This window comes from Lygodium microphyllum, chromosome 27 (genome assembly GCF_053477565.2).
Source record: "Lygodium microphyllum isolate KBCC chromosome 27, Lygodium_microphyllum_v1.1.10, whole genome shotgun sequence".
NCBI lineage: Eukaryota > Viridiplantae > Streptophyta > Polypodiopsida > Schizaeales > Lygodiaceae > Lygodium > Lygodium microphyllum.
In genome coordinates, this window is record NC_141161.1 from 128,063,637 (window position 1) to 128,091,535 (window position 27,899).

At 40.7% G+C, this 27,899-nt stretch overlaps 1 protein-coding gene across 1 annotated transcript; it reads right to left on the reverse strand.

Moving 5' to 3' along the window:
• Nucleotides 1–248: 248 nt before the first annotated feature.
• On the reverse strand, nucleotides 249–26,142 carry LOC148012821 (putative copper-transporting ATPase HMA5). The gene is made up of 6 exons (XM_087669241.1): nucleotides 25,981–26,142; nucleotides 16,085–17,482; nucleotides 15,726–15,980; nucleotides 15,425–15,547; nucleotides 14,795–15,277; nucleotides 249–970 (listed from the first exon to the last, which is right to left on the reverse strand). The coding sequence occupies exons 1-6, from the start codon at nucleotides 26,068–26,070 to the stop codon at nucleotides 566–568; spliced, it is 2,754 nt and encodes a 917-aa protein (XP_087525367.1). The 5' UTR covers nucleotides 26,071–26,142; the 3' UTR covers nucleotides 249–565.
• Between the last annotated feature and the right edge of the window lie 1,757 nt (nucleotides 26,143–27,899).

The following is a 27,899-nucleotide window of genomic DNA, read 5'->3' on the forward strand; positions in this document are numbered from 1 at the left end:
GGGTCATTTTATTGGTCCTTTACTTGCATTTTATGTCCTAGCAAGCTAGAAAAAAAGTTCAAAAGGTTCCCTTAAGGCAAGTCAATGATTCAAAAATTCAAAAGGTGCCCTTAAGGCAATTAAACAATGTTCACAAAAAATGGCATCTTACCATAGTTTTACCAATTGATTCTAAAATGTCCTTCAAAAAATTTTCATGTCTTGAAATAAGGTTGTGTATTTCAAGTATTTTTGTTATAAAACTAGAATTTTATATATAATTTGAATGGGAAAACTTGCGAAATTGGACGCCTGTCGCATGTTCACAAAAACCCGAGGATTAATGTAAAATGGGTTGTAAATTTCTCAAAAGCAAACTTTCAAAATTGAAAGAAGAACGCTTGAGAAGCTTTAGCTTTACAAAACATTTAGTTATAAAAATGTCTAATACATACTATTGGATTTTAAAAATCTTTCCAAGAATTGTGTATGTTACAAAAAATGTTCAGCTTGTCCTTATTTTTGATTGGTTGGAGGTCGGGAGGTCAACGATGAATTGACTTATTGCATGTGTCGCCATTGGGCTTCAGTAGAGTGAAGATGCAGCTTCCACCTCCGGGAGCTTCTTGTAGTACTTGAGAAGCAGGGAAGAGCAGACCACGCTAACTGACGAGGCTGCCATGGCAGCTCCAGCCAGCCAGGGCGGGAGGCGAAACCCAGTGAAGGGGAACAGCAATCCAGCTGCAATAGGGATGCCCAGCACATTATAACCGAATGCCCATAGATAGTTCAGTTTGATACGGAAGAATGTCTCTCTGGATAGGTGTATTGCTGTGACAACATCCAACAGATTGTTTCTGGTCAACACTATATCAGCTGCCTCAATAGCTATATCTGTACCAGCCCCTATGGCTAATCCCACGTCAGCGGCTACAAGAGCGGGCGAATCGTTACTTCCATCTCCTACCATGGCGACTATTCTACCTGTTGCCTGTTTGCCAAGAGCAATACCAACATTTCTTTTGTAAGTAACTGTGTGTGTGTGTGTGTTAGAAGTATTAGAGAACAATTAAATGTATAGTTGACTGTCTAGCTAGCATGCAAGCATTGTGCAAAGAGTATGTGAAGTAAAAGTAGATGAACATCAAGGGTAACTAACACTGACAATCCTAGAGATCCATAGAACCAGGAAATAGAATATTCCTCAATCCAAGCTATCTTTTTCCATCAACATCAGGCAATCTCAAGTAGACTCACATCCAGGAGATACTATTGTAGATGCTTTGAAATCATCATGATTCATAACCCTGTGTTGGAACTCTTATGATAGCAGGACAATTTAGGAGCTCCTGAACGCATAGAAAACTTTACTCTATATGATGTTTCTTTTACTAATCATTTAGGACAAGAGAAACGAGGATGCTAGATAAATGTTGCTTAGACCAATGATTAACTTTTGTAAGTAGCTCTGCGTGCATGTGTGTTATAAGTATTAGAGAATGATGAAATGTATAGTTGACTGTCTAGCTAGCATGCAAGAGTTGTGCGAACAGTATGTGAAGTAAAAGTAGATGACCATCAAGGGTAACTAACACTGACAGAATTATAGAGATCCAAAGCACCAGGAAATGGAATCTTACTCGATCCAAGCTATCATTTTCCATCACCACCAGGCAATCTCAAATAGACTCACCTCCAGGAGATACTCTTGTAGATGCATTGAGATCATCACGATTCATTACCCTATGTTGGATCTCTTATTATAGTAGGACAATTTAGGAGCTCTTGAATGCAGAGAAAACTTTATATGATGTTTCTTTTGCTAATCTAGGACAAGATAGAAACGAGGATGCTAGTTATATGTTACTTAGACCAAGGATTAAGAGACCCAAGGATATCTATGTTGTGGAATGCTATTTTGCCACAAACACTTCCAGATATAATCATAAGGGATTGAGTCATCATACCTTCCATTATAGGCCGACACTAGCATGAGAGGAACTTCTTGTAGGAGAGTAATGGAGAGTATCAAGGAGGTGGTATCTCCTTAGTGGAGGATTGACATGGAGATCATGCAAGCATGAATGGGGTTCTTCATTAGAGGAGAGATCCTTCTTACAATGATAGCCACCAATGGAGAGAGTGTGTTTACTTTCTTAGTAGAGATTGATGGCATACTTAAATGAGAGGATTTGGATAGGTTTGAGTTCACAAGATGCCCCCGACAGAGAATTAGACTCGTGGCTCATTGTGACAGGACTTGGCATTTAGACCCAGATTCTCAAGACTTGCATGATAGATGGATGGAGACATTGAGCATACATGAGGCCACCAAAGAGACTTCAGTGGGACCTTGGGGAGTGGGTACGGTGAGACCCATTTCTAGAGATGCCTCAAGATGTGACCTTTGGCTAGACTACTAGGCTAGGGAGAAGGATACAAATGAGTAGGATTAAAATGATGCCGGCAACAGCTGCTCAGCATTGAACTACCTAAAGTATATCACAACCTTTCCTTGCAGATCTTTGGAGAAGATTGGAGGACAGCTTTAGACCAATAAAGATTTCACTCTTTTTTCAATTACTAGCACACAACAATTTAGCAGTTGATACATGGCTTGGCTATGGTAGAGACATTGCCCCTTGCTCTAGATGTGGGAAGCATAGGAGACATAGAGGCACCACATATGGGATTGCCCAAGGGCTCAGGAGGCTAAGAGGATAGCCCTTAGGATGGCATTTCATGGGATTGCAGACTCTATGATTGCTACATGGGGGACAATTGCTTGGGTCACAAACAAAGGACCAAGGTGTGGATATGAGTATGTATAGGTGTGTCATGACTACCTTGTTTCGAGGTAGCTTGTGAGCGGGTTTATCATGCTAGATCTTTCACAGATAGTGTCGACTTGGGGGCATTGTCATAGATGGGAGTGCATAGCTAGGATCACTGCTTTGGTATATATGGATGGACAGCCAAATGTAACCAGGCTATCGATTCTTTGGACATATCTACTACAAAAACTTGCCACCGGATTTGGTTGAGATTGTGCATACTCTCCACGAGAGATGGGCAAGGATATAGGGTAGTTCAAAGGCTATGAGGAAGAGGAGAGATGCTTTTCTTAGGTCATGGGATTTTGACATCTTTTTCCTTTTCCAAAACCACATGATTGTTGAGCTAAAAATACATTATAAACTTATTAGCTCTTAATTACAGCCAGAAAACTCAAATGACCAAACTCTCATTAAAAAAGAAACATGCACCTAGAGAGAGTGTGCCCCATAAGCCAAACCCTAATTTGGAAGGACCCATCCATCTATAAATAGATAGCCTGCCCACCAATCAGCCCCATCTTGTTTTGTAGATTGTTGGTGCCCTATCTTTGTTGTCCACACCTCATCTTCCAAAGGGTATCTCAATTCAAGTTGCTGTCCACCAGCTAGTGCGTGCTTCCAGCCCTCCTATTGCTGTTGGTAGTTGATTGTTTCCAACCAGTCTACATTGTCAAACATTATCTACAGGCTGCAAAACTGCCCATCACTTGCTGCCTGATTTCATCATCAGCTGCTTCACTTGCTGCTGACATCACCATTTACTTCTGTGTTTATTGCCCAAACGGTCCGTAGAGCATCCTCAGGACAGCTGCGTTTTGCTGCAGTAGCTGTCACCTTCATCTCCCAGACAGAATTCTAGATAACTCTGCAGTTCTTTCTTATTGATTATTGAATACACAGTTTGCTACTAGTTTGGCACTGATCTAGCTCCACATTACTGCATTTGTTGCTGCCATACATACCCAGAGGTTCAAAGGTTGTCTGATACGTTTGCTACTAGTTTGGCACTGATCTAGCTCCACATTACTGCATTTGTTGCTGCCATACATACCCAAAGGTTCAAAGGTTGTTTGATATGTTTCGAGATCTATCAAAGTACAACACACTCTCTAGCTCATATTCTCTACCCCGGTTCTAGAGACATGAGAGTTTGGGATCAATAGTTCACCTTTGCATAGTGTGTTTCTTGTATTGATCATTGTACATATTCAACATTCATTCATTATCTTCTTTAGAGTTCATTGTCTCTAAGCCATTTCATTAGAGAAACTAGCAGAGAGTACAAACCTCTATTTTCTCTCTCCATTCACTCCAGTGCCACATATGTCTATTTATTCTTCAACTTTTTAAGTCCCTACTTCACTTTTTTGCAAGTTTTGGTGATACTCAGGAAGAAGAAGGAATAGTGCAATCAATCCACAATAGTCTAAATTGCAAAGAGGACAAGTATCTTTATGTAAACACAAGAAGGGGTGCTTATACGAAAAAATCTGCAACCCTTATGTAAGTTTTCCTTCTCCTAACTTTCCTTTAACTTTTGATTCTCAAGGTCAATTCAATGGCTGAACAATGAGCATAAACTTGTCGCCGTTCTCCATTGTAACCCGTACTCCACTCGAAAAACCCAAAAAAGTGACTGCCTTCCGACCCGTGTAGACCTTCTTACCCAATGATCCATGTTGATAGGCAATGGGCTTACATCCTCAAGTATGTGCACACCACACCATCACCTAGTGGCTGATTTTCAATAATTTCTTGCTGCTGTAACCTGTTTTCAGCATGCTCTTCTTGCTGTCCTATTCCATCATGTGCATCAATTTGCTGTCCATTATCTTCTAGCTATAGTACAATAGGTTGCTGCTCATTTTCAGCATCAAAAGGGACAAAATCTTCAGCTAATGGTTGCTGAATGGCTGGTTGTTCATGCTGACTTAACCTTCTTTTTGTCAAGGTCACCATCTGTAGTATTTTTCAGCAACTTTGCCTCATTAAATACTATGTCTTGATTGTGTACTATCTTCCTATCTTGAGGAAGCCAAACTCTATATCCCATCTCTCCCTCATCTCCATATCCCATGAAGATGCCCTTGATGGATTTCATGTCTAGTTTAGTCCTCTGATTTAGAGGAATATGCACAAAAGCATCACAACCAAGACACGTAAATGGTCATATGAAGTAGGTTTGCCAAACCAAACCTCGTTAGGAATGCCATTTTTCAACGCACGATTGGGAGAGTGAATGCACACATGAAGCAGTTTTAAGAGCCTCTCCCCAGAACTGTTACGGGGGATTAGCTATGGACAACATGCATCTGACTCTCTCGCAAAGTGTGCAATTATATCTTTCAACCACGCCATTTGATACAGGGTTGTAAGGGGCTGTCAACTCCCTCTTAATGCCACACATCTCACAAAATCTTTTAAACTCATTAGAGATATATTCCCCCCCATTATCCGTTCTTATAGCTTTTAACTTAAGTCCTTTCTGTGTGGTAACAAAGGCATGAAACCTTTTAAAAGCATCAAACATTTCCTTTTTGCTCTTTAGTACATACACCCATGACTTTCTATTGAAATCATCAATAAAAGTGACAAAGTATCGTGCACCCCTATGTGAATTAACAGGCATAGTGCACACATTTGAATGTACTAAGTCAAGGGCATTGGACTTCTTAACAACACTCTAGTAATAAGGAGACTTCACATATTTTTCATATATGCAATCATTACAAAAATCAAGTCCAAAGCCTTTTACATCAAATCTATGTGAAGAGGAGAGAACTTGAAGGCCTTTCTGGCTCATATAACCAAGTCTTTTGTGCCAAAGTTCCATCTGTGAATGAACTTCAGCCATAGCCAAAAATTTGACACGTAATGCTTTACAATGCAAATAATACAAAGTTCCTTTTTTGTTGCCTTTAGCAATCAGCATAGAGCCCTTGTGGACCTTCCAAGATCCACCACCAAAGGTAGTAAAATACCCTCTTTTTATTGGGATGTAAAGGTCCTTTATTCACCTCCGTATATCGTACACGTGTATTATTATGTTGTATATGTAAATGCACCCTTACGTGTCCTAAGTATAAATACATTTTATTCTTTATGTACCAACACGTTGGTACACCCAAGTCATATCGTACTCTCTCTCGCTCTCCCTCACCAGCACTCTTCTGCTGCCCAAGCCCTTCATGCTTCCCGATAGCCACTCACAACAACTGGTATCAGAGTGACAGTACAAGCCGGCAATCATTGCACACAGTGCAATCTTCATTGAGACAGGTGCCAACAAGCACATGCGGCAGACGGGCTGTTATACGTGATGGGACAAGGTCAATGCGCCCCCTTTCCCCCCCCCCCCCCCCAACAAAAAAAAAAGGAAGGAAATTTTCAATCTCATTTTATCCCCTTGGCTTTGATGGGGATTCAAACATGGAAGTGCAGGCTTCAAATTTGTGCAAATTTGAACCTGAAAATTTGAAGCTTTTTCCAAATTTGAAGTTGTTTATGCTTGATAGTGACATTTGTGTCAAAAATTGCAGACATTGTGCGTGTTGACCTCAATTAAATTGAGGATTTTGCCAAATTTGTCAGAACTTTACTCATTCAAGTAAAATTTCTTGACATTGGATCCGGAAAAATTGTAGACTTTCATGTATTGATGATATTTTGCTCAGCTAGGTCAGATTGGCTGACATTTATGCACTATTGGACTTGGAAATGTGGGATTTTGTGCTGGTTTTGGTCAATTTCTTCCAGTTCTGACATTAAGAGTTTGATGGAAATTAAACGGTTTGATGGTCGGGGCTTTGACCTTTGGAAAGACCGTATGCAAGGCATATGTTCTTAAAGGATTGTGAGGATGCTTTGCAAGAAGATAAACCTGCACAAATGTCTGACGCAGATTGGGCCAGAGGTAACGAAAAGGCTGTGGCTTATGTAAAGATGGGTGTCACTGATGACATTTTGACAGACATTAAGGGCTTAGATACTAGTTATGCAATATGGGAGGAGTTGAAAACTACCTATGAGATCACTACACATGTTAATCATGTGCATTTAATGTGCAAGTTGGTGAATATGCAACTAGATGAGTCCAAGCCTATAGCTGAGCACTTGAGTATATTTACTGGTATTTTAAATCAGCTCAAGGATGCTAATTTGGATTTTGATAATTAGTTGAGGGCGATCTTTCTAATCATGACACTGTCTGATTCCTAGGAGACCCTGGTGGTTTATCTTAGTAATAACCCCAATCTCTCATATGATGGTGTGAGGGGTTCAATCTTGAGTGAAGAAATTAGACGTAAGTCTAGTGGAGAAGGCAGTAACTCAACTTACAATGTTAGAGGCAAGGTTGAAAAGAAAAATGCAAATGCTGGACAGAGAAGCAAAAGCAAGAGCAAAGGAAAGGAAAAGAGTGATGTTACTTGCTATCAGTGTGGTCGGAAGGGTCACAAGAAGCCTAATTGCAAGTACTACAAGAAGGAATAAGAGGGAAAGAAGAATGCAAGGACAAAAAGAAGAAAGAAGATAAGATAGATGTATCTGAAACAACCAAAGACAAGGAAAAGTCATAGAGGAGCTCTCGGATGCAAAGGCTGATGTACTATGTGCAGTAGATTATGATGCCCTTGTATGTCACATGCAGGATATGCAGATTACCAAGGCCGATATGATTGATACACTTTTGCCAGTTGATGATGATGTCACTCAAACTTGGATTGTAGACTCAGGTATCTCTTTCCATGTAACTCCTTGCTTGGAGTGTTTTGCTATATTCAATACAGACAGTTATGGAAAAATATAACTTGGAAATAACCATGCTTGCAACATTGATGGGATGGGCATGGTACACTTGCCCTTGGATAATGGGCAAGAGCTTAAGTTGAAAGATGTCAGATATGTGCCTAGCATCAAGAAGAGTTTACTATCTGTTGGTCAGCTTGACTTGCATGGTTACATTACATTGTTTGGTGGTGGTTTGTGGAAATTGAAAAAGGGTCCCATGTTGATTGCAAAAGGAACCAAGAAGGGCACTTTGTATTGTCTACATTGTAAAGCTTTGAATGGCAAGTTTCTTGCATTTGCTGAAATTGGTTGTCATTTGGAGTTGTGGCACAAAAGATTAGTCCATATGAGCTAGAAAGGACTCGATGTCCTTACCTCTTTAAAGAGGGTTGATGGAAAAGGCTCTAAACTTGATTTTTGTAATGACTGTCAGTTTAAAAAGCAAATGAAAAATCATTTTACTCTGGTGTCTCTCGTAAGTCCAATGTCTTGGACTTAGTGTATTTTGATGTATGTAGTATGCCCGTGAAATGTTGGGTGGTCCTACATATTTTCTCTCTTTTATTGATGATTGTTCAAGGAAGATTTGGATTTATCTGTTGAAAAAGAAGAGAAGTGTTTGCTGTTTTTAAAACTTTTCATGCATTTGTGACCACTCAGACATGTAAAAAGCTGAAATGCTTGAGAACTGATAATGGGGGTGAGTTCACATCTACTGAGTTTAAGTCTTTTTGTGACTTGCATGGAATTAAGAGGGAGCTTACAGCTCCTTACAGTCCTTCAAATGGGGTGGCTGAAAGATATAATAGGACTTTGTGTGAAAGAGTGCGATGCATGCTGTCCACTGCTAATCTCCCTCATGAATTTTGGGGAGAGGCACTTAAAACCATGGTTCACACTTGCAACCACTTTCCAAACAGATCCTTAAGTAATGACATTACTGAGGAGGTTTGGTCTGGCAAGTCGGCCTCATATGACCATTTACGGATATTCAGTTGTGATGCTTTTGTGCATGTTAGAGATGAGCTCAAGAGCAAACTTGACCCGAAATCCACCAAAAGGCATTTTCATGGGCTATGGTGATGAGGGTGAATTTGGCTATAGAGTGTAGTTACCATAGTCCAAGAAAATTGTTCGCAGCCGTAATGTTGTGTTTAATGAGGCAAAGTTGCTAAAAGTACTAGCCTTTGATGAAGACATGGAAAATGTCAAATTTCAGAATTTGCAGCCATCTATTACTTCGAATGATGAGCCTCATGATGCTGTACCAGAGGCTGAAACTGATGATCAGTCTGTTATTTTTTAGCCAGATGATGATGGATAGCAAATAGAACCACAAGAAGGTCATAGACAGCAAGATAGACTTGCTGATTATGAAAATGCAGGTGCTAGAAATGAAACTCAAGGTGCTGTACAGCACGAACAGCATGCTGAAAATAGCTTATAGTAGCCAATAAATGCTGAAAATAACATACCTCCAGATGTAGACCCAATTCCTGAGAATGTAGATCACTGGATACGTAGGTCTGCACGCTTAAGAAGGCAGTCACATAGATATGACCCCTCTTTACACTACGTGATGCTTACAAATGAGGGTGAGCCGCTTACATATAAAGAGGCCAAGTCATGCGAATTCAACAATAAGTGGGAGCTAGCTATGCAGGAAGAGATTAAATCTCTGTATGCTAATGATACTTGGGATCTTGTGTTGTTGCCCAAAGGAAGAAAGCCTCTTCCAAACAAATGGGTTTACAAAGTAAAGACAGTTGATGGGAAACCCAAGTACAAGGCAAGACCGGTTGCCAAGGGTTATGCACAGAAGGAAGGGATTGACTTCCAAGAGGTCTTCTCACCTGTTGTGAAGATGACCACTCTACATGTGCTTTTTGCTCTCACTGCTGTATTGGATTTAGAGCTGTACCAAATGGATGTGAAAACAAGTTTTTTGCATGGTGACATTAATGAGGAGATCTACATGAAACAGCCCGAGGGCTTTGTAGTTCGTGGAAAAGAGCAGTTGGTGTGTAAAATAAAACTCAACTTGTATGGGCTGAAGCAAGCACCACAACAGTGGTACAAAAAGTTTAACACTTTTATGCTCTCTCATGGGTTTACACGTAGCCATGCAGATCATTGTTTGTATATGAAAAAAGATACAAATGGCAACCCTGTCATACTTGTTTTGTATGTGGATGATATGTTGCTAGCTAGGAAAAGAAAGACTAGCTTGGATGCTCTCAAAGATCAACTGAAATCAAATTTCTCCATGAAAGATTTGGGGAATGCAGAGCATATATTGGGCATGAGGATTCATAGGGATAGAATGCAAAAATTGTTGTTCTTATCTCAAGAGAAATACATTGAACAGGTACTGAACAGATTTAACATGGCTGAAGCTAAGCCTCTTGGGGTGCCCTTATCACCATATCTTAAGCTTAGTAAAGCCAACAGCCCAAAAGATGGCATGGAAGCCAATGCTATGAAGGGAGTCCCTTATGCATCAACTTGTGGCTCTCTTATGTATGCTATGGTCACTACTCGTCCAGACATTGCTGATGCAGTGGGAGTTGTCAATAGGTTTATGTTAAATCCTGGCAAACCACATTGGGAGGCTATCAAGTGTATTCTTCGATATCTAAAGGGTACACAAAGAATGTGTATTTGCTATGGGCAGGGTGCACTTAGCCTACAGGGTTATTATGATGCAAACATGGCAGGTGACTTGGACACTCGCAAGTCCACTAGCGAGTATATCTTTATAGTTGTTGGTGGGGCCGTTTCTTGGTGCTCCAAGTTGCAGAACATCGTAGCACTGAGTACTATTGAAGCTGAATACATATCAGCTACTGAAGCTTCTAAGAAAGCTATATGGTTGAGCAAGCTTGCAGAGGATCTCGACTTGTTTATGAGTACTCCAATGTTGGGATGTGATAGCCAGAGTGCTGTGTATCTAGCTAAGAATGCCATGTGTCATTCACACACAAAGCATATAGATGTGCAATATCACTTTATCAGAAAGATTTTGAAAAATGATCTAAGCACATTGACGAAGATCAAAACACAAGACAATCTTGCAGATGTTCTTACTGAAAGTCTAAGCAAGGCTCAGCATGAGCATTGCATACGACTAGTGGGAATTGGTTAAAGGTTCACTTCGGACATTTAAGTGGGAGGTTGTTGGGATGTAAAGATCCTTTATTCACCTCCGTGTATCATACACGTGTATTATTATGTTGTACATGAATGCACCCTTACGTACCCTAAGTATAAATACATTTTATTCTTTGCGTAGCAACACATCGTTGGTACACACCAAATCATATCTTACTCTCTCTCTCACTCTCACTCACCAGCACTCTTCTACTGCCGAAGCCCTTCACGCTTCCCGATAGCCACTCACAACACTTGCATCAAGCTACCCAACTGATAGTAGACTTTTCTTTATGCCAGGTACATATCTGACATCATGCAAAATCAACTCTTGATCTTTTTCAAGGGCCAAGTGAATGGTATCTACACCCTCTATTTCACATACATAATTGTTGCCCAAGTAAACCTTGCCTAGACAACTAGAAGTGTATTCAAAAAATGACTCCAAAGAGGGAGTGACATGAAAAGAGACACCACTATCCACTATCCATGATTGAGACAGCCCATCGTAACATGAGGCTGCAACAAGTATCTCTCCAGTGTTAGAGAGTTCTTCAATAACCACACTAGATGCAACATTTGCTTTTGCAACTTCTTTTGAGGGAGAGTTGTCATCATCTTTCTTGTCATCCTTTTTTTTCTTTCCTTGCTCTTTCTTTCTTTCTTGCTCTTTCTTGTAGTAGCGAAAATCGGGTTTTTTATGCCTTTTACGTCCACATTGATAGCAAGTGACATCCTGTTGTTTGTCCTTGCTTTTACTCCAGCTTTTGCCTTTATTTCGTGCATTACCTCTCTTTTCTAACTTGACTCTAAAAAATACTGCAATTTATAACAGCAAACAATGAGCTGAGTGTTTGGTCAATAGCAGCCCAAATTTTTAGGCAATGAGAGCAAGGTTTAGTCCAAGTACATGTACTGGAATTGATGACATTCAGTAATATAACTGAAATTTCAGCATATACTCAAAGCATACATGACTGCTAGGTGACTCCCACTTCAGTAGTATCGCCAAAAGTACATTTGCAATAATCCCAGATCTGCAAATGATCACTAAGACTGCTGCAAAATGATTGTTCAGCAATACATCAACTCAATGGAAGCTACCCAACATATGTACTGCTGTGTGTGTGACCAGGTACTTCTGATACACAAAAGAAGCCAAGATTCTCTACAATTTGCTTTGCAATTTCTTCAATATTTCATAAGTGGGAATGAATCTCATTGGTTACAGCACCAAGAATGCATCAACAGTGTCTCCGATGTACATTTTAGACATTATTTTTGTCCAAATTTTCAAATTTCGGCAAAACCCCCAAAATTTTATTGACAAATCTAAACCGATTGCATCATTACATCATCCCGAGCATCAAGTGCGGGCAAATGTTGCAGAAATTTCACGAATTCTGCAAAAGCCCCAAATTTCGGGATCCAGGAGTGCACAAATTTCCAAGAAATTGGTTCAGTCAAGCAAAAATTTCAATTACATATGAAAATTCCCAAAATTTCCAAGTCCCGCGCACTCAATGTTTGCAATTTGTGAATCAGGAATCACTGAATCTTGTGTTCGGCACCAAATATGGGAAAAGACCCAAATTTTAAGGAGCAAACGTGCACAGATTTGTATTCTGTGCTTGCTCACAAGAACATCCAGAAGAGGGGAAATAATATGAAATGAAATTTCTTATTTTTGAAAGAAAATAGGGACTGTTGACCTACCTGTCTGACGAACATCAATCCGTGCAGCCCCGCGCGACGCGTGACCAGAAACGGTCACCCACTGGTTTGAAGCTTGTGTCACATCGCTTGGAGCCCGCCTCGCCTAGAGTGGATCGCGAGCAATCCGCCACACACACTGGTTGCGATGATTGCTACGTCGCCTATTTGCTCACCTACTAGTCACGCTCTTGCTTGTTGACAGCAAGAATCACCTTGGTCTGCTTGGTCACCTACTCTTGCCTGTCAAGCTTGCAACTGGTGACTAATGCCTATGGCCTACGTGAACCGTTGTGGCTCTAATACCAATTTGTTGCAATTTAATGCTGTACAAAATGCAAGCTCAAAGTGAGCAGAGATAAGAGTAGAGTAGAGCTCTTAGAGAATCGTGTAAGAGTGTACCAATGTGTGTTGCACGGTACACAAAGAATAAAAATATATTTATATGTTAGAGTACAAGTAAAGGGTGTGTGTGTTCACACCCATAAGTTTATACATACGAGAGTTTACACTTGAAGGAGCTTTACACCCAACATTGGCATGGCTGAGTGTCGACCTATTTCTTGCCCCATGGACCTAGAAACCAAGCTATTGGTGACAAATGATCCCCTTCTAGATACTAACCGGTACAAATGCCTTGTTGGCTAGTTGATCTAGCTTATTTACACACGGCCAAATATTTCTTTTGTAGTGACATTGTTGTTTTCTTTTATGAAGACTCCCACTCAAGCTCATTGGAGAGCCGCTTTGTGCATTCTGTACTATTTACAAGGGACTCGATCCTAAGGGATCATGTACAGAGAGGGGGCCACTCTCTTTGGATGAAGTGACTCAGTTTGGGCAAGTCATGTGACTTCAAGACGATCCACTACAGGTTATGCTTTCTTCCTTGAATGAAAAGCTATCTTGTGGAGTAGTAAGAAGCAACCTATATTGTGGCACTTTCTTCTAGAGGAGGCTGAGTACTGCGCCCTTTGTTCCACAACTATGAAGGTAGTTTGGCTCTGTCGGATGTTGGCGGAGATTGGCTTTCCCAGAAAGGTCCTCAGCTACGGGTGGATAACCAAAGTGCTTTAGCTTTGACCAAGAACCCTGTGTTTCATGCTTGCATGAAGCATATAGAGGTTCAATACCATTATGTATGGGAGCAGATTGTGGATTCCAAGTTAACGGCGGTCTACTGTACTATAGTGGACAATGCAATAGATCTCGTCACGAAGCCTTTGCCCAAGGCTTCTATGCTTCATCATATATGATTGTTGGGTCTTCAGACTCTCCTAGGATTTGAGAGGGGGTGTTAGCATGCCTATTTTAGTTTGTCAGTCTATAAGATCCTAGTTGTGAGTTCCATCAAAGTTTGACAAACACATAGGAACTATGACTGTGTTTTTCATAGGTTTGTCAAGCAGTTTAGAGTCTGTGCAGTCTTTACCAATCAGTTTCCAGCCCTTAGCACCTTGCGACTGCCCAGAGAGTGCCACGTCCACACTTGTGCGTTTTTTTGAGCTGCTGCCGACTGCAATTAATGCAGGTCAGCCAGATTTTTTGTGGCGCCAAACAACTGGTTGGCCAGAATTGATGGTTTTTAGCTATTTAGAGCTGACATGGGGGCTGGGCAGTTCACTTCTCCTTTCTGCCTCATAGGTGCTCCGTCAAGTGGCTGCAGTCTTCTCCAGCGTGAACAACAGGCTGCATACTCTCCATCTCCGTCTTTGTCACGGTCTCTGTCACTGTCAGTATTGCTGTCATCATTATTCAGCTTGATCCAGCGCCCTAACTGACGCCTTGGGCTGCATGCAGGGACTGATCAGTCTTCTCCTTTGTATTCAGCATTCTTCTTCAGTCAGTGCATATTTCTTTCCCTCATCTCTTGCTGCCTCTCTCTCTTTCTCTCTGTGTTTGTGATTCTCTACCATTGCGCACTCTCACAATAAAAAAGCTAGGAGACGCCACCAAAACCAACCTCTAGAAAGTGATTGAGGATCCATTCTATTATTTTTCACCATTGGACAATCCTAGTGAGAGTGGTATGTCAATGAACTCTATCATAAAGGAACTGAGATCCTCCACCAGAATCATATGGTGGAACTTGTACGTCAAAAAACTGTATCCTAAAAGAGCTGAGATCCCTCCACCATAATCCTATGGTGGATCTTGTAGGATGGCAGGAGAGTGAAGAGCTTGCATACAGTCATGGCATTACTATTGCTTTTATTTATTTTCTTTGTTTATCCATACACTGATAATTAGCTTTTAGAAGGTTTATTAACTTCTAGAATCTAAAATTTTAAGCATAAAATATGGTCATAGTAAAGCACAGTCTATACCTGAAGCTCCTTCACCTTTTCTGCTTTTCCTTGAGGTTGAGTTTCTGCAAAAACAGTTTCAATACCTACCTCTCTTGCTATTGCATATGCAGTACCCCAGTTATCCCCTGTTACCATAATACTTTGCACACCCATGGACTTCAAAATAGATATAGCAGCTGCAGCTTCAGGTTTAAGAGGATCTGACACAGCTATTGCTCCAACCACTTCCTTTTCAATAGCTACTAGGATGCATGTCCGTGCCTCCAACTCCATATCATGCAAGTGCTTAAGCACTTCACGTGAAAGATGATATCCATATGCACCCATTAAATGCACATTTCCCACCAAAACTCTCTTGCCCTGTACTTCGGCAAACACACCTTGGCCTGGGATAGCCATGAAGTTTTTCACTTCAAATAGCCAATTCATTGTTGAGGAATTTTTTCTGAAGGAAACTGTGTATTCAACAATTGCCCTAGCAAATGGATGTTCACTGTTTGCCTGCAGAAAGAGTTTCTACAGCAAGTAAGTTCAAATCCTTCATTGCCTGTAATGGTAATCAAAACATGGAAGTAATAGATCACAACTGCCAAAAGAGTAGGTTTGACTGCTATTCAGTGTACAGTCAATTTAGAAGTGAGCACCAACCTCAACAGCAGCAACCATTTCATAAAAGAGCTGAAGGGCCATGTTTTTGAAAAGTTTTGTTTGTACAACAACTGGTTTTCCAGCAGTAAGGGTTCCCGTCTTATCAAATATTATGCACTGAACCTTTAATGAGCAGAGAGTAGACAGATAAGCAGACAGTAAAAAATCAATTTTGCCAAATAGTATGAATTATGCTTCTCATGGACAGATGTAAACAGATAAGCATGTCCAAAACTTCACATTCGTAGGGATATTAAGACTTCAAAAGTTCATACAGACTCTTTAAAATAATAGCATTGACCTTATGAGCATTTTCCAATGCATGCCCTCCTTTGATTAAAACACCTTGTGAAGCTCCTTTTCCTGTTGCCACCATGACTGCAGTAGGGGTGGCCAAGCCCAAGGCGCAAGGACATGCAATAACCAGTACAGAGATACCAAATTGAAGGGCAAGTTCGAATGTATCCATAGACTGAGGAAGCCATGTCTTTGAGTAAGATTCCAGCTTTCCAGCAATAAACCATCCTAACCAGGTGATGGCTGCAATCGAAACAACCTTCACAAACCAACCAAACAGACAGTAAACACAACAATGAGTCTTTCCTACAAAGGAACAACATTCACAACTAGACCAGTGAGAAGGTACAGCAAGGGATATACAAAGGGCACAAAATAATGTGAGATTCCATCAGCCAATTTTTGCACTGGAGCCTTTGCCATTTGCGCAGCCTCAACCAAGCGCACTATTTGAAACAATGCAGTCTCTGGGCCCACACGAGTCGCCTTGACATGTAGTATACCACTTCCATTTATAGTTCCACCAATCACCTTATCATCTTGCTGCTTCAGCACAGGCAGGGCTTCACCTGTTATCATGCTTTCATTCACATGGCTTTGGCCCCAAACCACTAAGCCATCTGTTGGTACTTTGGATCCTGGAACAACCTTCAGGAGATCATTTCGCTGAACAAGCTGTGTGCTGATCTCCCTTTCAGAAATGATATTGCCATCTACATCTGTAACAAGCAAGACAGCAATATCTGGAGCAAGCTCCATAAGCTTGGCGATAGCTTCTGAAGTTTTCCCCTTGGCTAAAACTTCCAAGTATTTCCCCAGAAGTATGAAGGATATCAGCATGGCATTTGTCTCAAAAAAATCTGCTCCCACAAAGTTTGTAGAGGTTGCAGAACGCAAGACAATATATACAGAGTAAAAGTAAGCTGCATTTGTGCCTAGGGCCACTAACACATCCATATTGGCTGCAGCTTGGCGGAGGGCTTTATAAGAACCCACATAAAATTGTCTTCCAAAAACTACTTGTACAACAGTAGATAAGACCCAGCGTAACACTTGGCCAATCGTTAGCATGTTGACAATTTTGGTATCCAGACATTCTTTGATTCCAGGAACGTACATCAACACCATTGAGAGAAGAAATACAGGGATGGTAAAGATGCAACTCCAAAGGAAAGAAACCTTGTAATGTGCAATCTCTCCACTCCTATCAGGCCCACCAATTCCCGGAGGATTGCAAACACTTGCTTTAAAATTATAAAGGGGAAATCCCGTGGATTCAATGACCTCTATAAAACACCGAGGTCCTGTCTGATCAGGATCATATGACACCATCACTGTCTCAACATGTAATTCCATTTCTACAGATTTTACCCCTGGCAGGGCTTCCAAGGAAGTCTTAATCAAGTTTATGCCTTCAATGGAATGGGCACCCTCGACCTTCAAAGTCAACTTATCATTCTCTTCACCTACACTTATGAGAACAGCCTCGAAGCCTGTATCTTCAATAGCCTTCATGAGCAGCTTGTAACTAACCAAGTTAGGATTATAATCAAGTTGAGCTTCCTCTGTTGCTAAGGCTACAACAGCTCTTTTCACACCAGGTAACAAACTTAGACTAGATTCAATAGAAGTTGAGCATGATGTGCAAGTCATGCCCTTGATGCGCAGTCTGCATGTTCTTATGCTTTCCTCATTGAGCCTATGTTGAATGTCTTGAGCTTCAAAGCCAGCATCCTTGATGCTGTCACAAATTTTAACTTCCTGTTCATGCATAAAGCATTCTGTTTAGGCCTTTTAATTAAAACAGCTTATTGATGAAGCAATATGTATGGTTCTGAGGAATGTCAACTAAATGAGCTTGAAAACAGGAAACCACCAACAAAAAACCAGTCCAATAAACTTGGAACTCTCATGCTGCATTCAATCTCACCAATTATCAACCTAAAGTTACAAGGTACGGTGGGTCTTTTATTATAATAGAAGAACCACAACAAGGTTGAAGCAGTAAAAGGGCAAAATTTCAATAGTGAAAAGCCCTTCTGTCAAATTGAGGAAAAGGTTCTGACGATCCAAGGTCTGTATAAAGTGATCTCCTTATTTCTCTTGGCCTAGGACGTATCCAGACTGAGATTTAGAAGAGCATAACAGTAATGCAGTTAACACCATTTCACATTCCACATTTCTGGCACTGGAAGCAAAGTGGTGTTCAGGAGCTGCAAGCAGCAGATTTTTTAATTTCTCTGGTCATGTTAAGCTAATGCTACACTTCATGGGTTTAGATTAGACCTTTGTATATGAGCTGCTGGAATGGCCTGTGGGAAGGAAAAGGGAGGATTTACAGTAGTCCAGACAATATCGGAGTACATGAGCCTGTGCTAAGGTGTTGAATGCATGGGTATTCAGGAAGTTGTCCACGAGAGCAAAAAAGTGACCAGCTTATCCAGGCTGCCCCAAAGTTGAGTTTCAAGTGTTTTATCCACTGGCAGGACTTGAACCCCTACACTGCACGACATGTGGGTGGAAATCCAACTTAAGCCAAGGACTTTTAGATAGGAGCATAGTGAATTTAAAGGCACATTTGGGCCTACCCAATTTTTCTTGCCTCACATACGTGTATTGCATATCCATATGCATCCCTAACACCCACATTCTTGTTCATTCTTTGGACCATGGCACTATTATGCAAGGTCCAATAGCTCCTCTTTGGTGCACTTACTAGCAGCATTCCACCACACTGAAGAGGATTCTAACTTTTGACTAATACCTTATCTTTGGTGCACTTACTAGCAGCATTCTACCACACTGAAGAGAGTTGTAACTTTGACCCAATACCTTCTCATTGGCGCACTTACTAGCAGCATTCCACCACACTGAAGATAGTTGTAACTTCGTAATCTTTTTGTATCACATACATGTATTGCCTATGCATATGGATCCCTAGCACCCACATTCTTGTTCATTCTTTGGATTATGGCAATATAATGCATGGCCCAATATCCTGTGTTTGCTGTGCTCACTAGCAGATTCAAGCACAATGAAGCGGTATCTCAGCTTTTGCTATCTGTACAGCAGCCAGCCTCATGTCCGTGTACTTTAGCCCTTCATTCACGCCACATGCTGTTACTGGCATTCTTATACGGTATCAAAGCCTCAAGTCTAGATTTTAGAGGACAACAGAACTTCAAAAAGAGTTGAAACTATTAAAATGCCTTAAGGCATATTCACCCCCATAATCAGACCTTAGGCATTTCAGCCTATACCAAGAGTAATTCTCAACTAGAGCAAGCCGATGCGAGAAGGTAGATAAGGCTTGACTATGTCCGTGACATTTCTACAGCAAACAAACTCATAAGAGGACCAACAAGAATCAGGTAGGGGTTCTAGCCTATAAACAAGGTCTCACAAACCCTATGAATCCAAAACATGCAGCATAAGATTTGACCAAGTGGTGAAATTCAACCTGTTGAAGCAAGTCTTGTCACTAAATGCATTCTAAGATGTGGCTGATAAATGCAAGGATGAGTGAGATGTTTTATGTGTGGGTTGTGTTTAGTAGTTAGATGTTTGGCCTGATACTACATGCAACACCAAGGTGCTAGGGGCATAGACATTTGGACGAAATGTATAGCCATCTAAGTGATGGTCAGGCTTGATATGCACAAGATGGGTAACCTTGCATGTAGGTCCCTAATGAGGATAAACCCCCACCACTATGGCACCTCCACCACCCAGCTAGGCAAGGTTCCGATGGGATACATATGTAATGGATAACCCCCCAATGATGTATTGTGTAATGGGTGACAGTGTATATGCAGTGGATGAAATGTGAGAAATGGATGGGATGAGTGGGATTTGTGAATGATTAGATGCACCAAAAGCAATATCTCCAAAATTAGCAAATGAAAAAGACATTATCTAATCTTCTTCCTCTAGACCCACCTTTGCTTACATCCACATCCTAATATGGATCAAGGTTATCATGAATGTTATGTCCATGGCCTGCATGCCAGACAAAGTTAACAACATGTGTACCTTGCACCAATTCTTGTGGGACTGGATAGACTGCATGTGGCATCCCATGTCCATGTGTCCTCTTTGGGTTGAGTTCTAGATCTCAGATGTAGACTTGGTCAGTGGTAGGATACACCAAAGGGGTAGGAGTATGACAAGGTAGATCTCAAGCATGTCTTAAACCCTTTTACGACTCTCTCATGTATTGGCCTCAAAAATCTCTGCATGTTCATCTTTGGTAAGAAAATACATGAAGCTTGGAGTGATGATGAAGGCTAAGGCATCTAAGAAACGCAACAATATACAACACAAGAAATAGAGCCTATAGAATGCTTGATGAAAATGGATGAATACGAAGATGTATAATACAATTGGGGGCCTCAAAGACCAGGGATTAGTTGAGCTGAGAGTGGTATCAAAGACGCTGAGAACAGCTCTGAGAGTGTCATAGTCACAATGGATCCTGATATGCAACCACAGGAGGTCATCTATGACAATGATGCTGAGATAAGTGATGGAGGGAGTGAAACACAGTCCTCTGGACAGCAAGATATAATGGACAGAAAAAGTAGAGATTCGCTGCCTGAGATGGCAGCTCTACAAACTACAGCAGTAGGAGAATGATGATGTCAATGAGCTGTCCACATGCAGCAGAAAACGCAGGCTTCAGCAGCTCCAAAAAAATACAAATGACAGCAGCACAAATGGCAGCAGCAGGCAAAGCTTGAGATGATGATGATGCAAAATGGCTGCCAACCATTCCAATCAGCTGGGCAAGGCAAGCTGAATGGTGACAATGGCTGGATGGACCTCAAAAGGGCTGGAAACAGTAACAGGAAGCTAGGCGGAGCAGTAGAAGGCTGGGCAAAGTCAGGGGCAAACTTTTTTCAGACTGTTGATGACCTCCAATGGGTGAGCAGCAAGAAGATAAAGCTGGCTGGTAGGAATAATCAAGGATAGGGTAGGATGCCCACAACATGCTGTATTTATTAGAGATTTTCTACTGATGCATGTTAATTTTAGATTAATGTATGCCTTAATTTTAGTGGCTTGTTCCTATCCTAGAACAAAGTCCATAATCTTAAGAATCCGGCATAGCTGCATATGGTTAGACCATGTCATGTATTTTAACATGTTAAAATGAGTCTTACAATTAAACATGTTCTTTGGCAGAGGGGTAGAGTTTAACCTCATGTGCACTCCAAGGGTTTGACCTATGAAAGGAGGATTTTCTTGAAAGGAATAGGATGGCCCATTAGGACTTAATATGTGCAGGATGGATGTACTTATGTGCAGCCTGTAGGCTACTTGGTTTAGGAGTGGAACTCCCATCACAATTGCATCTCCACCATGCCATACAGGGATAAGAATACTACCCATGGGGTTTGTGCTTAAAGGAATAGGACCCCCAGAATCGGTGAAAAGAAAGATGGGGTTTGTGCTTAAAGGAATAGAACCCCTAGAATTGGTGAAAAGAAAGATGTGTACAATTGAATGGAGCAGTAGACAATGGAATGAGTGAAGCAATAGCATAGTTGCCAAGAAACCTGTTTCATGAGGTTAGGAAACTTGTTTTATACCTAGGTGTTTCATAAACTATGAAACGCCTATTTTAAACTTTCACAAATGCAAAACCCTAAATGTCTTGGGGCTTTTGTAATCATCATTTATCATGGATTTATTTAACACGCTAACATGGGTATTGGCATTGATTACCATAGTTTTGTTTTGAGTTATTTGTAGGGACCGGTTAGGCACGGAGATCGAGACAAACTGTCGACTACGCGCAGTGAGAGACAAAGAGTGAGAGAGAACAGAGTAGAGAGTGAGCACGTTTTCAGGTACAATGACGAGTGTGAACCTTTAGGTTTTTAGATAGATATATATGTGTAAGTACAAATGCTAAGGGTGTGTTCACACCCGAGCACATTTAAAAGGCACGAGACCTTAATTCCCAACAACCTCCCACCTAAAGGCAATGTGCCTTAACAAAAGAAAAGAATCAGCTAAGTCTAGGTATGTACAAAGCTGAAATACATATATCTATCCAACTCCCTTCATCTGTCGACAATGAGCAAACCGCTCTGCTGGAAGACCCTTCGTGAGAAGGTCTGCAGGGTTATCATCTGTATGCACTTTGACAAGCTCAATGCATTTGCTGTCAAGTACATCTCTAATGAAGTGGTACTTCACTTGTATGTGCTTTGTCTTTGCATGAAAGACAAGATTCCGTGCTAGCATGATAGCACTCTGACTATCAAAATGGAGAACAAGATTCCCGGAAGATAACGTCATTGCTGCGTACTACATTCCTTTTCTCGGGATCTCACAATCTATACCCCATTTCACCCTCGTCGCCATATCCTAGGAAAATGCATTTACACGACCTTGGCTCAAGTTTGCTGCGTTTTTCTTTATGAATGTGCACAAAACCTCACAGCCAAATACTTTTAGATAAGCATATGAAGGTGGCTTGCCCGACCACGCTTCTTGGGAAGCTCCTCCCCCAAGGACCTGTTTGGTGACCGATTGATTAAGTGAACGGCTGTCATAATAGCCTCTGCCCAAAAACCATGGGGTAATGCAGCATGAGACAGTGTCGTACGGACCTTATCCTGTATGGTTTGATTTTTACGCTCTGCAACTCCATTTTGGGGCAGATTATGAGGGACAGTGAGCTCCCTCTTTATCCCTTTGCTGTCACAAAATGCCTGAAAGACCTTGGACATATTCCCCACCATTGTCAGAGCAAAGACACTTAAGTGTCTTATTTGTCTGATTTTCAACCAATGCCAAGAATTTTTTAAACTTATCAAGGACTTCATCCTTGCTACGAATGGGATAAACCTATACCTTCCATGTAGCATCATCGACAAAGGTGACAAAATATTTCTTTCCCCCTAAAGATAATCCTGGCATTTGACATACATTTGAATGTACTAACTCTAGAGGAGAAAATTTAAAAGAAAGAGACTTTTTGTGAGACATTTGTGCATGTTTGCCATAAATACAATGATCACAATGCTCAAAATCAGCATAATGAAGACAAGGCAAGTAACCCAAACGAGAAAGCACTTTCATTCATGTTTGACTCATGTGTCCCAACCGGCCATACCACAAAGAAATGCTTGATTGTTCAGTCACAACAACAAAATGGTCACACACACTAGATACATGAAGTGAATACAAAGTATCACTCTTGCAACCTTTGGCAATAACCCTAGATTCCTTACAGATCTTCCATTTTCCATCACCAAAGATGGTATGAAAACCATTATCTAGCTGCCTTGTGCTAATCAAGCTCTTCTTGAGCTAAGGTACATGCCATGCATGCTGAAGTGTAAAGACAGAGCCATGATGAAACTGTAACTACACACTGTCAATACCTGCAATCTCATATACATAGTTGTCCTCAAGACGGACAACACCATGTCAACCACCTGTATAGGTGGAAACCACTCACAATGAGAGGAGACATGGAAGGAAGCACCTGAATCAAGAATCTAGGTATACATGTCATCATCTGTGTCTGCAAGTAAAGCGTGTGCACAAAAGTTTAAAGAGACAAAGAGTACGTCACTCCCACTGTCACTATCATGAGTGACTACATTCATCTCTTCAATTTTTACACTACTTTTCTTAGGTTGACTGTCCTTCTTCTCTTCCTTGCTATCATCTGTCTTCTTGCCTTTTCTTTTCTCTTTCTTCCATTTGTAGCAGTCACGTTTAAAGTGACCCTTCTTGCCACAATGATGGCATTCAACATCTTTGCCACGTGATTTACTGCGTGCCTTGCCATCATATTTGCCCTTTTGCTGTGATCTGCCCCTAGTATGCAAAGCACTGAAAGACTTGCTGGATGCATTATTCTGCCGATTCATCTCTTTCATAAGTAGAGCACTCTCTACATCAGCATACAAAAGGATTACATTAGAATTGCTCATAACAGTCCTGAATGTATCCCAACTCTCTAGTAGAGTGCAAAGCAAGAAAGTAGCCTTAAATTCCTCATCAATCATGAACTTCAAGGCAACCAACTGGCTGAAAATGAAGTTAAACTCACTCAAGTGAGTAGACATTGTTGTACCCTCTTTCATACGCAAATCCATAAGCTTTTTCACCCAATACACTTTGCTTGTAGCACTCTTTTGTGCATACAGTTCTTCTAGTCCAGTCCATATAGCATATGCAAAATCCAAACCTTCAATGTTGAAGAGCAAGGCATCAAAAATCGATAGCTCTATGGTTGAGCGTGCAAGCTCATTCAACTCATCCCAATCGTCCTGATCCATGTCCGCGAGCTTTGCCCCTTTGGTTTTGATCGGCTTTGTCTGCATCTTTTGTAACAGGATATTGTAGCACTGCTTTTGCCAAACTACAAAATTATGTGCGCCTTCAAGCTTCCTTATGTGTATCAGATTACTGCTGTCATTGCTGCCAGCCATGATTTTCAGCCCAAAATCATTGCTGCCAGCCATGATTTTTTAGCCCAAATGTGACAAAAAAACCAGCAAATGCATGCCCAAACTGTCACCCAAGTGACCAAGGTACAAACAAGTACCAATCAACAATAAATGACCACGCAAAAGCACAGATTTCAGATCTGCAATTAAATTTTCAGAAGCACCAAACCATGTGCTACAGCATTATCCAACTATTTACAGTTGTTCCAAGGGCATATGCATCACATTACATGAGAAATCCCAAAATTTCAGCTGCAATTTCTGTTGTACATGTACCCACGGGCATAAAATTTAACACGAACGGTCAAAAGCCCCAAAATTTTGTGCTCAAAGCATCAAACACACATCTGCATTTCCTCTGTCATGCATAGGACAGGCCAATTTTACCAAAATAGAGCAATTTCAGCAAAACCCCAAATTTTACCAAGTGTTGATGTCCAAATTGCATGGAATTCAACCTACATGTACATAAAATGACCAAATGCTACACAAATTTTTCCCAAACTGCAAAAACCCCTAATTGCACGAGGTCCAATGTGCATCAATGTCAAGAAATTTGATAAATTTCAGCCCAATTTGCGTATGTACATGAAAAGCCCCAAATGTTGGGGACAAAATATTACAAATTTCTGCAATTTTTGAGACAAATTTGCTTGTCCTGCATCACAATCCCCAAATCTGGGAAAGCCCCAAATTTTATGGATCCAATGTTGAGAAATTTCACTCAGATGAGCAAAATTTCAATAATTGTGGCGAAATTCCCAATTCAAATGCGCACAATGTCTACAATTTCTGACACAGATGCCTCAATTTTACATGAATAGTACTCAGTCTGCAGAAGCAGTTATTAATTATAGAACATCTCAAGCAAGATACACAAAACCCAAGTGAATGGCTAAATATTGAAATTGTATCATTGTTGCCCTCATGGGCAAGTTTCTAGTTACACACTAAACCTCCCTTGAGGTTAGTAGTACAAGCCCTTGACCAAGGGGCTAGTTTGACCATGTTGGAGGCTAGGATCAGCCCTAGATGGAGAGCTCTCTCTATAGGGAGCAAGTTAGTAGGCTAGGAAGTGACAAGGGTGCCATGGAGGCTCTGGCTATAAACCCCTTGGTTTATCAAGGACCATCCTACTCCCTATGAGCCCAAGATGGACTTCTTGGAAGGCCGTTTCCTATCCATGGTGTTGGGGCAATTTGCCAAAACCTCAAGGTTATGAGTCCAAACCCAAAACACTAGACTTCTACTTAGGGGACCATTACCACAATTTTCCTACCAGTACAAACAAGCATTGGTCATGGACGTAAAGAGAGCTGGCCTTTTTCATAAATGAATTCATTACTGCATATCACTAACATTTCTCATTCCAGTAGAAAGACTGCAAATTGAGTCTTCATTAGAGCAAATAGTTGGTACTTCTCATTCCAGCAAAAGACTGTAAATGGATCCTGCACTCTCAATCATGCTCATTGAAGGAAGGAAGATAACTGCAGTTTCAGCCTTAATTGCTGTTCAAATCAGTGTTCCCCAAAAGCCAAGGTCTCAGCTCAAGCCAATTGCGCGTATTGGGAACAAAAATCTGGTTTTATAATTGATGAAGATGATGCCATTGCCATTCTGAGCCTTCCGAAAAAACCTACAAATTTGTTTAGAAGGTTTTGCAGGGATTCTTCAAAAACGTTTTCTCTGCTGACCGATCTTCGCCTCCTACTGGTGAGACGATGTAGCTCTGACGCTATCATTCAATCGATAATTGCAATCAAGGAGAGACAAGGTACTTACATCGATAGACGCCTTCCGCGCATCTGCAAGAAGCGGCTCGGTAAATGGCGAGAGACTGTCTATCGCCACATCAATGATATGTCCTGCCATGTGGAAGATTTTCTGAGCCTGCGCAGGGAAAACTCGGATGCTGAGGCAGAGGTGTGATCGATGAAATACACAGGCGTTATGGCAATGGCGATAAAGGAGTTCGATTCGAAATTTTGAATCGCGAACGTATCGCCCGATTTTTTTTTTTATTTTTATTTTTTTGGTGGGTCTTCCTTAATCTCACAAATTAGCAAAGACTTAATAAGGACATGAACCCTAAAGTCGGTGCTCACTAGAAAATCGAGCTTTAATGTAAAATAACCGGTAAAATTTTTCAATAGAAAATTTTTAAGAAGTTTTAAGTTTTTAAAATTTTGGTTATAAAAATGATACATACATGCAATCTGATTCAAAATCCCATCAAATTTTTGAATTAAAGGTTTGGTACTTGCTACCAAAAATGTTTTGCATGAGCATTGAATCAATCATGAATTTATCGAATTAATGAGCAAATGTGTGTGGAGGGTGTGCATGACTTTGGCCTTTGCACAATATGGAACTTTTGGAAAGATGTAGAGTTTCATCAGAGCATGGACCACTTGGTTGTTTGAGCCTTTTTCTCTCCTCGTCATGATGATTGCTCCCTTAGATCCACCATAACACAACTTGTGTGTGGACAATCAATCAGGTCCCTCTTAGCACAAGTCATTGCTCTTATCGAGGGAAGACCATCTACTAAGAATATAATTGATCTTGAGTAATTTTCCTAATTACTTTCCTTTAGGAGCTTTTAGATGAATGGCTTATTAGGAAAGAAATCAAGATTTATGACCATTGCCCACACTTATGAGTTGTTCCTTTCCCTTGTGTTCTTTGCCATTTTTCAACAATAGTACATAAGGGAACTTCTTTTTTTCCAAGAAATGGATGGAGTATAATAGCTTGGTTTATATGGCAACACATGTAGTATATATTGTGGTAGTGATGTGTAGACACATTTAGGACCGCCATGGTTTTTTCCTCCTTATAAGTATTTTTTCCTCATGCTTGTTGATACCTCACCCTAGTCCATTATAAGACTATATATGTTAGCCTATCTCTCAAAGTCTACATGTGGATGAGGTCTCTTAAATGGGCACTTTTTACCTTGGTCGGGACATGGGTGTTTCCTTGTGTTAGCACGTGTGTGTGGGATTTTTAGCCTTCAAACAACTACTTTTAGGTTGGTTACACACCAAGTGATAAACGACCAAGCCCTACCCAGAGTGTAGGCATGCACTTTTTGAATTTGGGCGCGAACATGGGCGTCATACCTTTACACACCAAATTGACATAGTTTATTTAAAAATACAAAATAATAAACTTATAAAAATTTTATTGGTTGTAAATGCAAAAAGTGCACCCTTATCCACCACTTTACAAAGTAGGTAGGGGAGATTCCCCATCCACACGTGGGCGGGGAGTTCACCTGTTTAGCAGGTAAACAACAGGTCATGTCCTCTCCAGTGTGTAAAGGATAACGGACACCCAACCCTTAAATAAGTGTTTTGATTGGTTAAAGCTTACAAAGTGGGCGTCCGTCATTTGGTGTGTAACCACTCTTAGTACTCTTACTCATATACTCACATCTCATCAATATAGAGTATTATTTCACCAAAAAATCGAGGTTTTAATGTAAAAAGATTTGGAATAATTTTTCAAAAGAAAACTTTCAATTTTGAAAGAAGGTTTAAAATTTTGAAGTTTTTAAAAGTTTTGTTATAAAAATGGTAAATAGATGTAAGTTGATTCAAAAATCCCCTTAACATTTTGAGCTAAAAGTTTATGTACTTGTTACCAGAAAAGTTTTGCATGAACGTTGAATCAATCAAGAGTTTATGGAATCAATG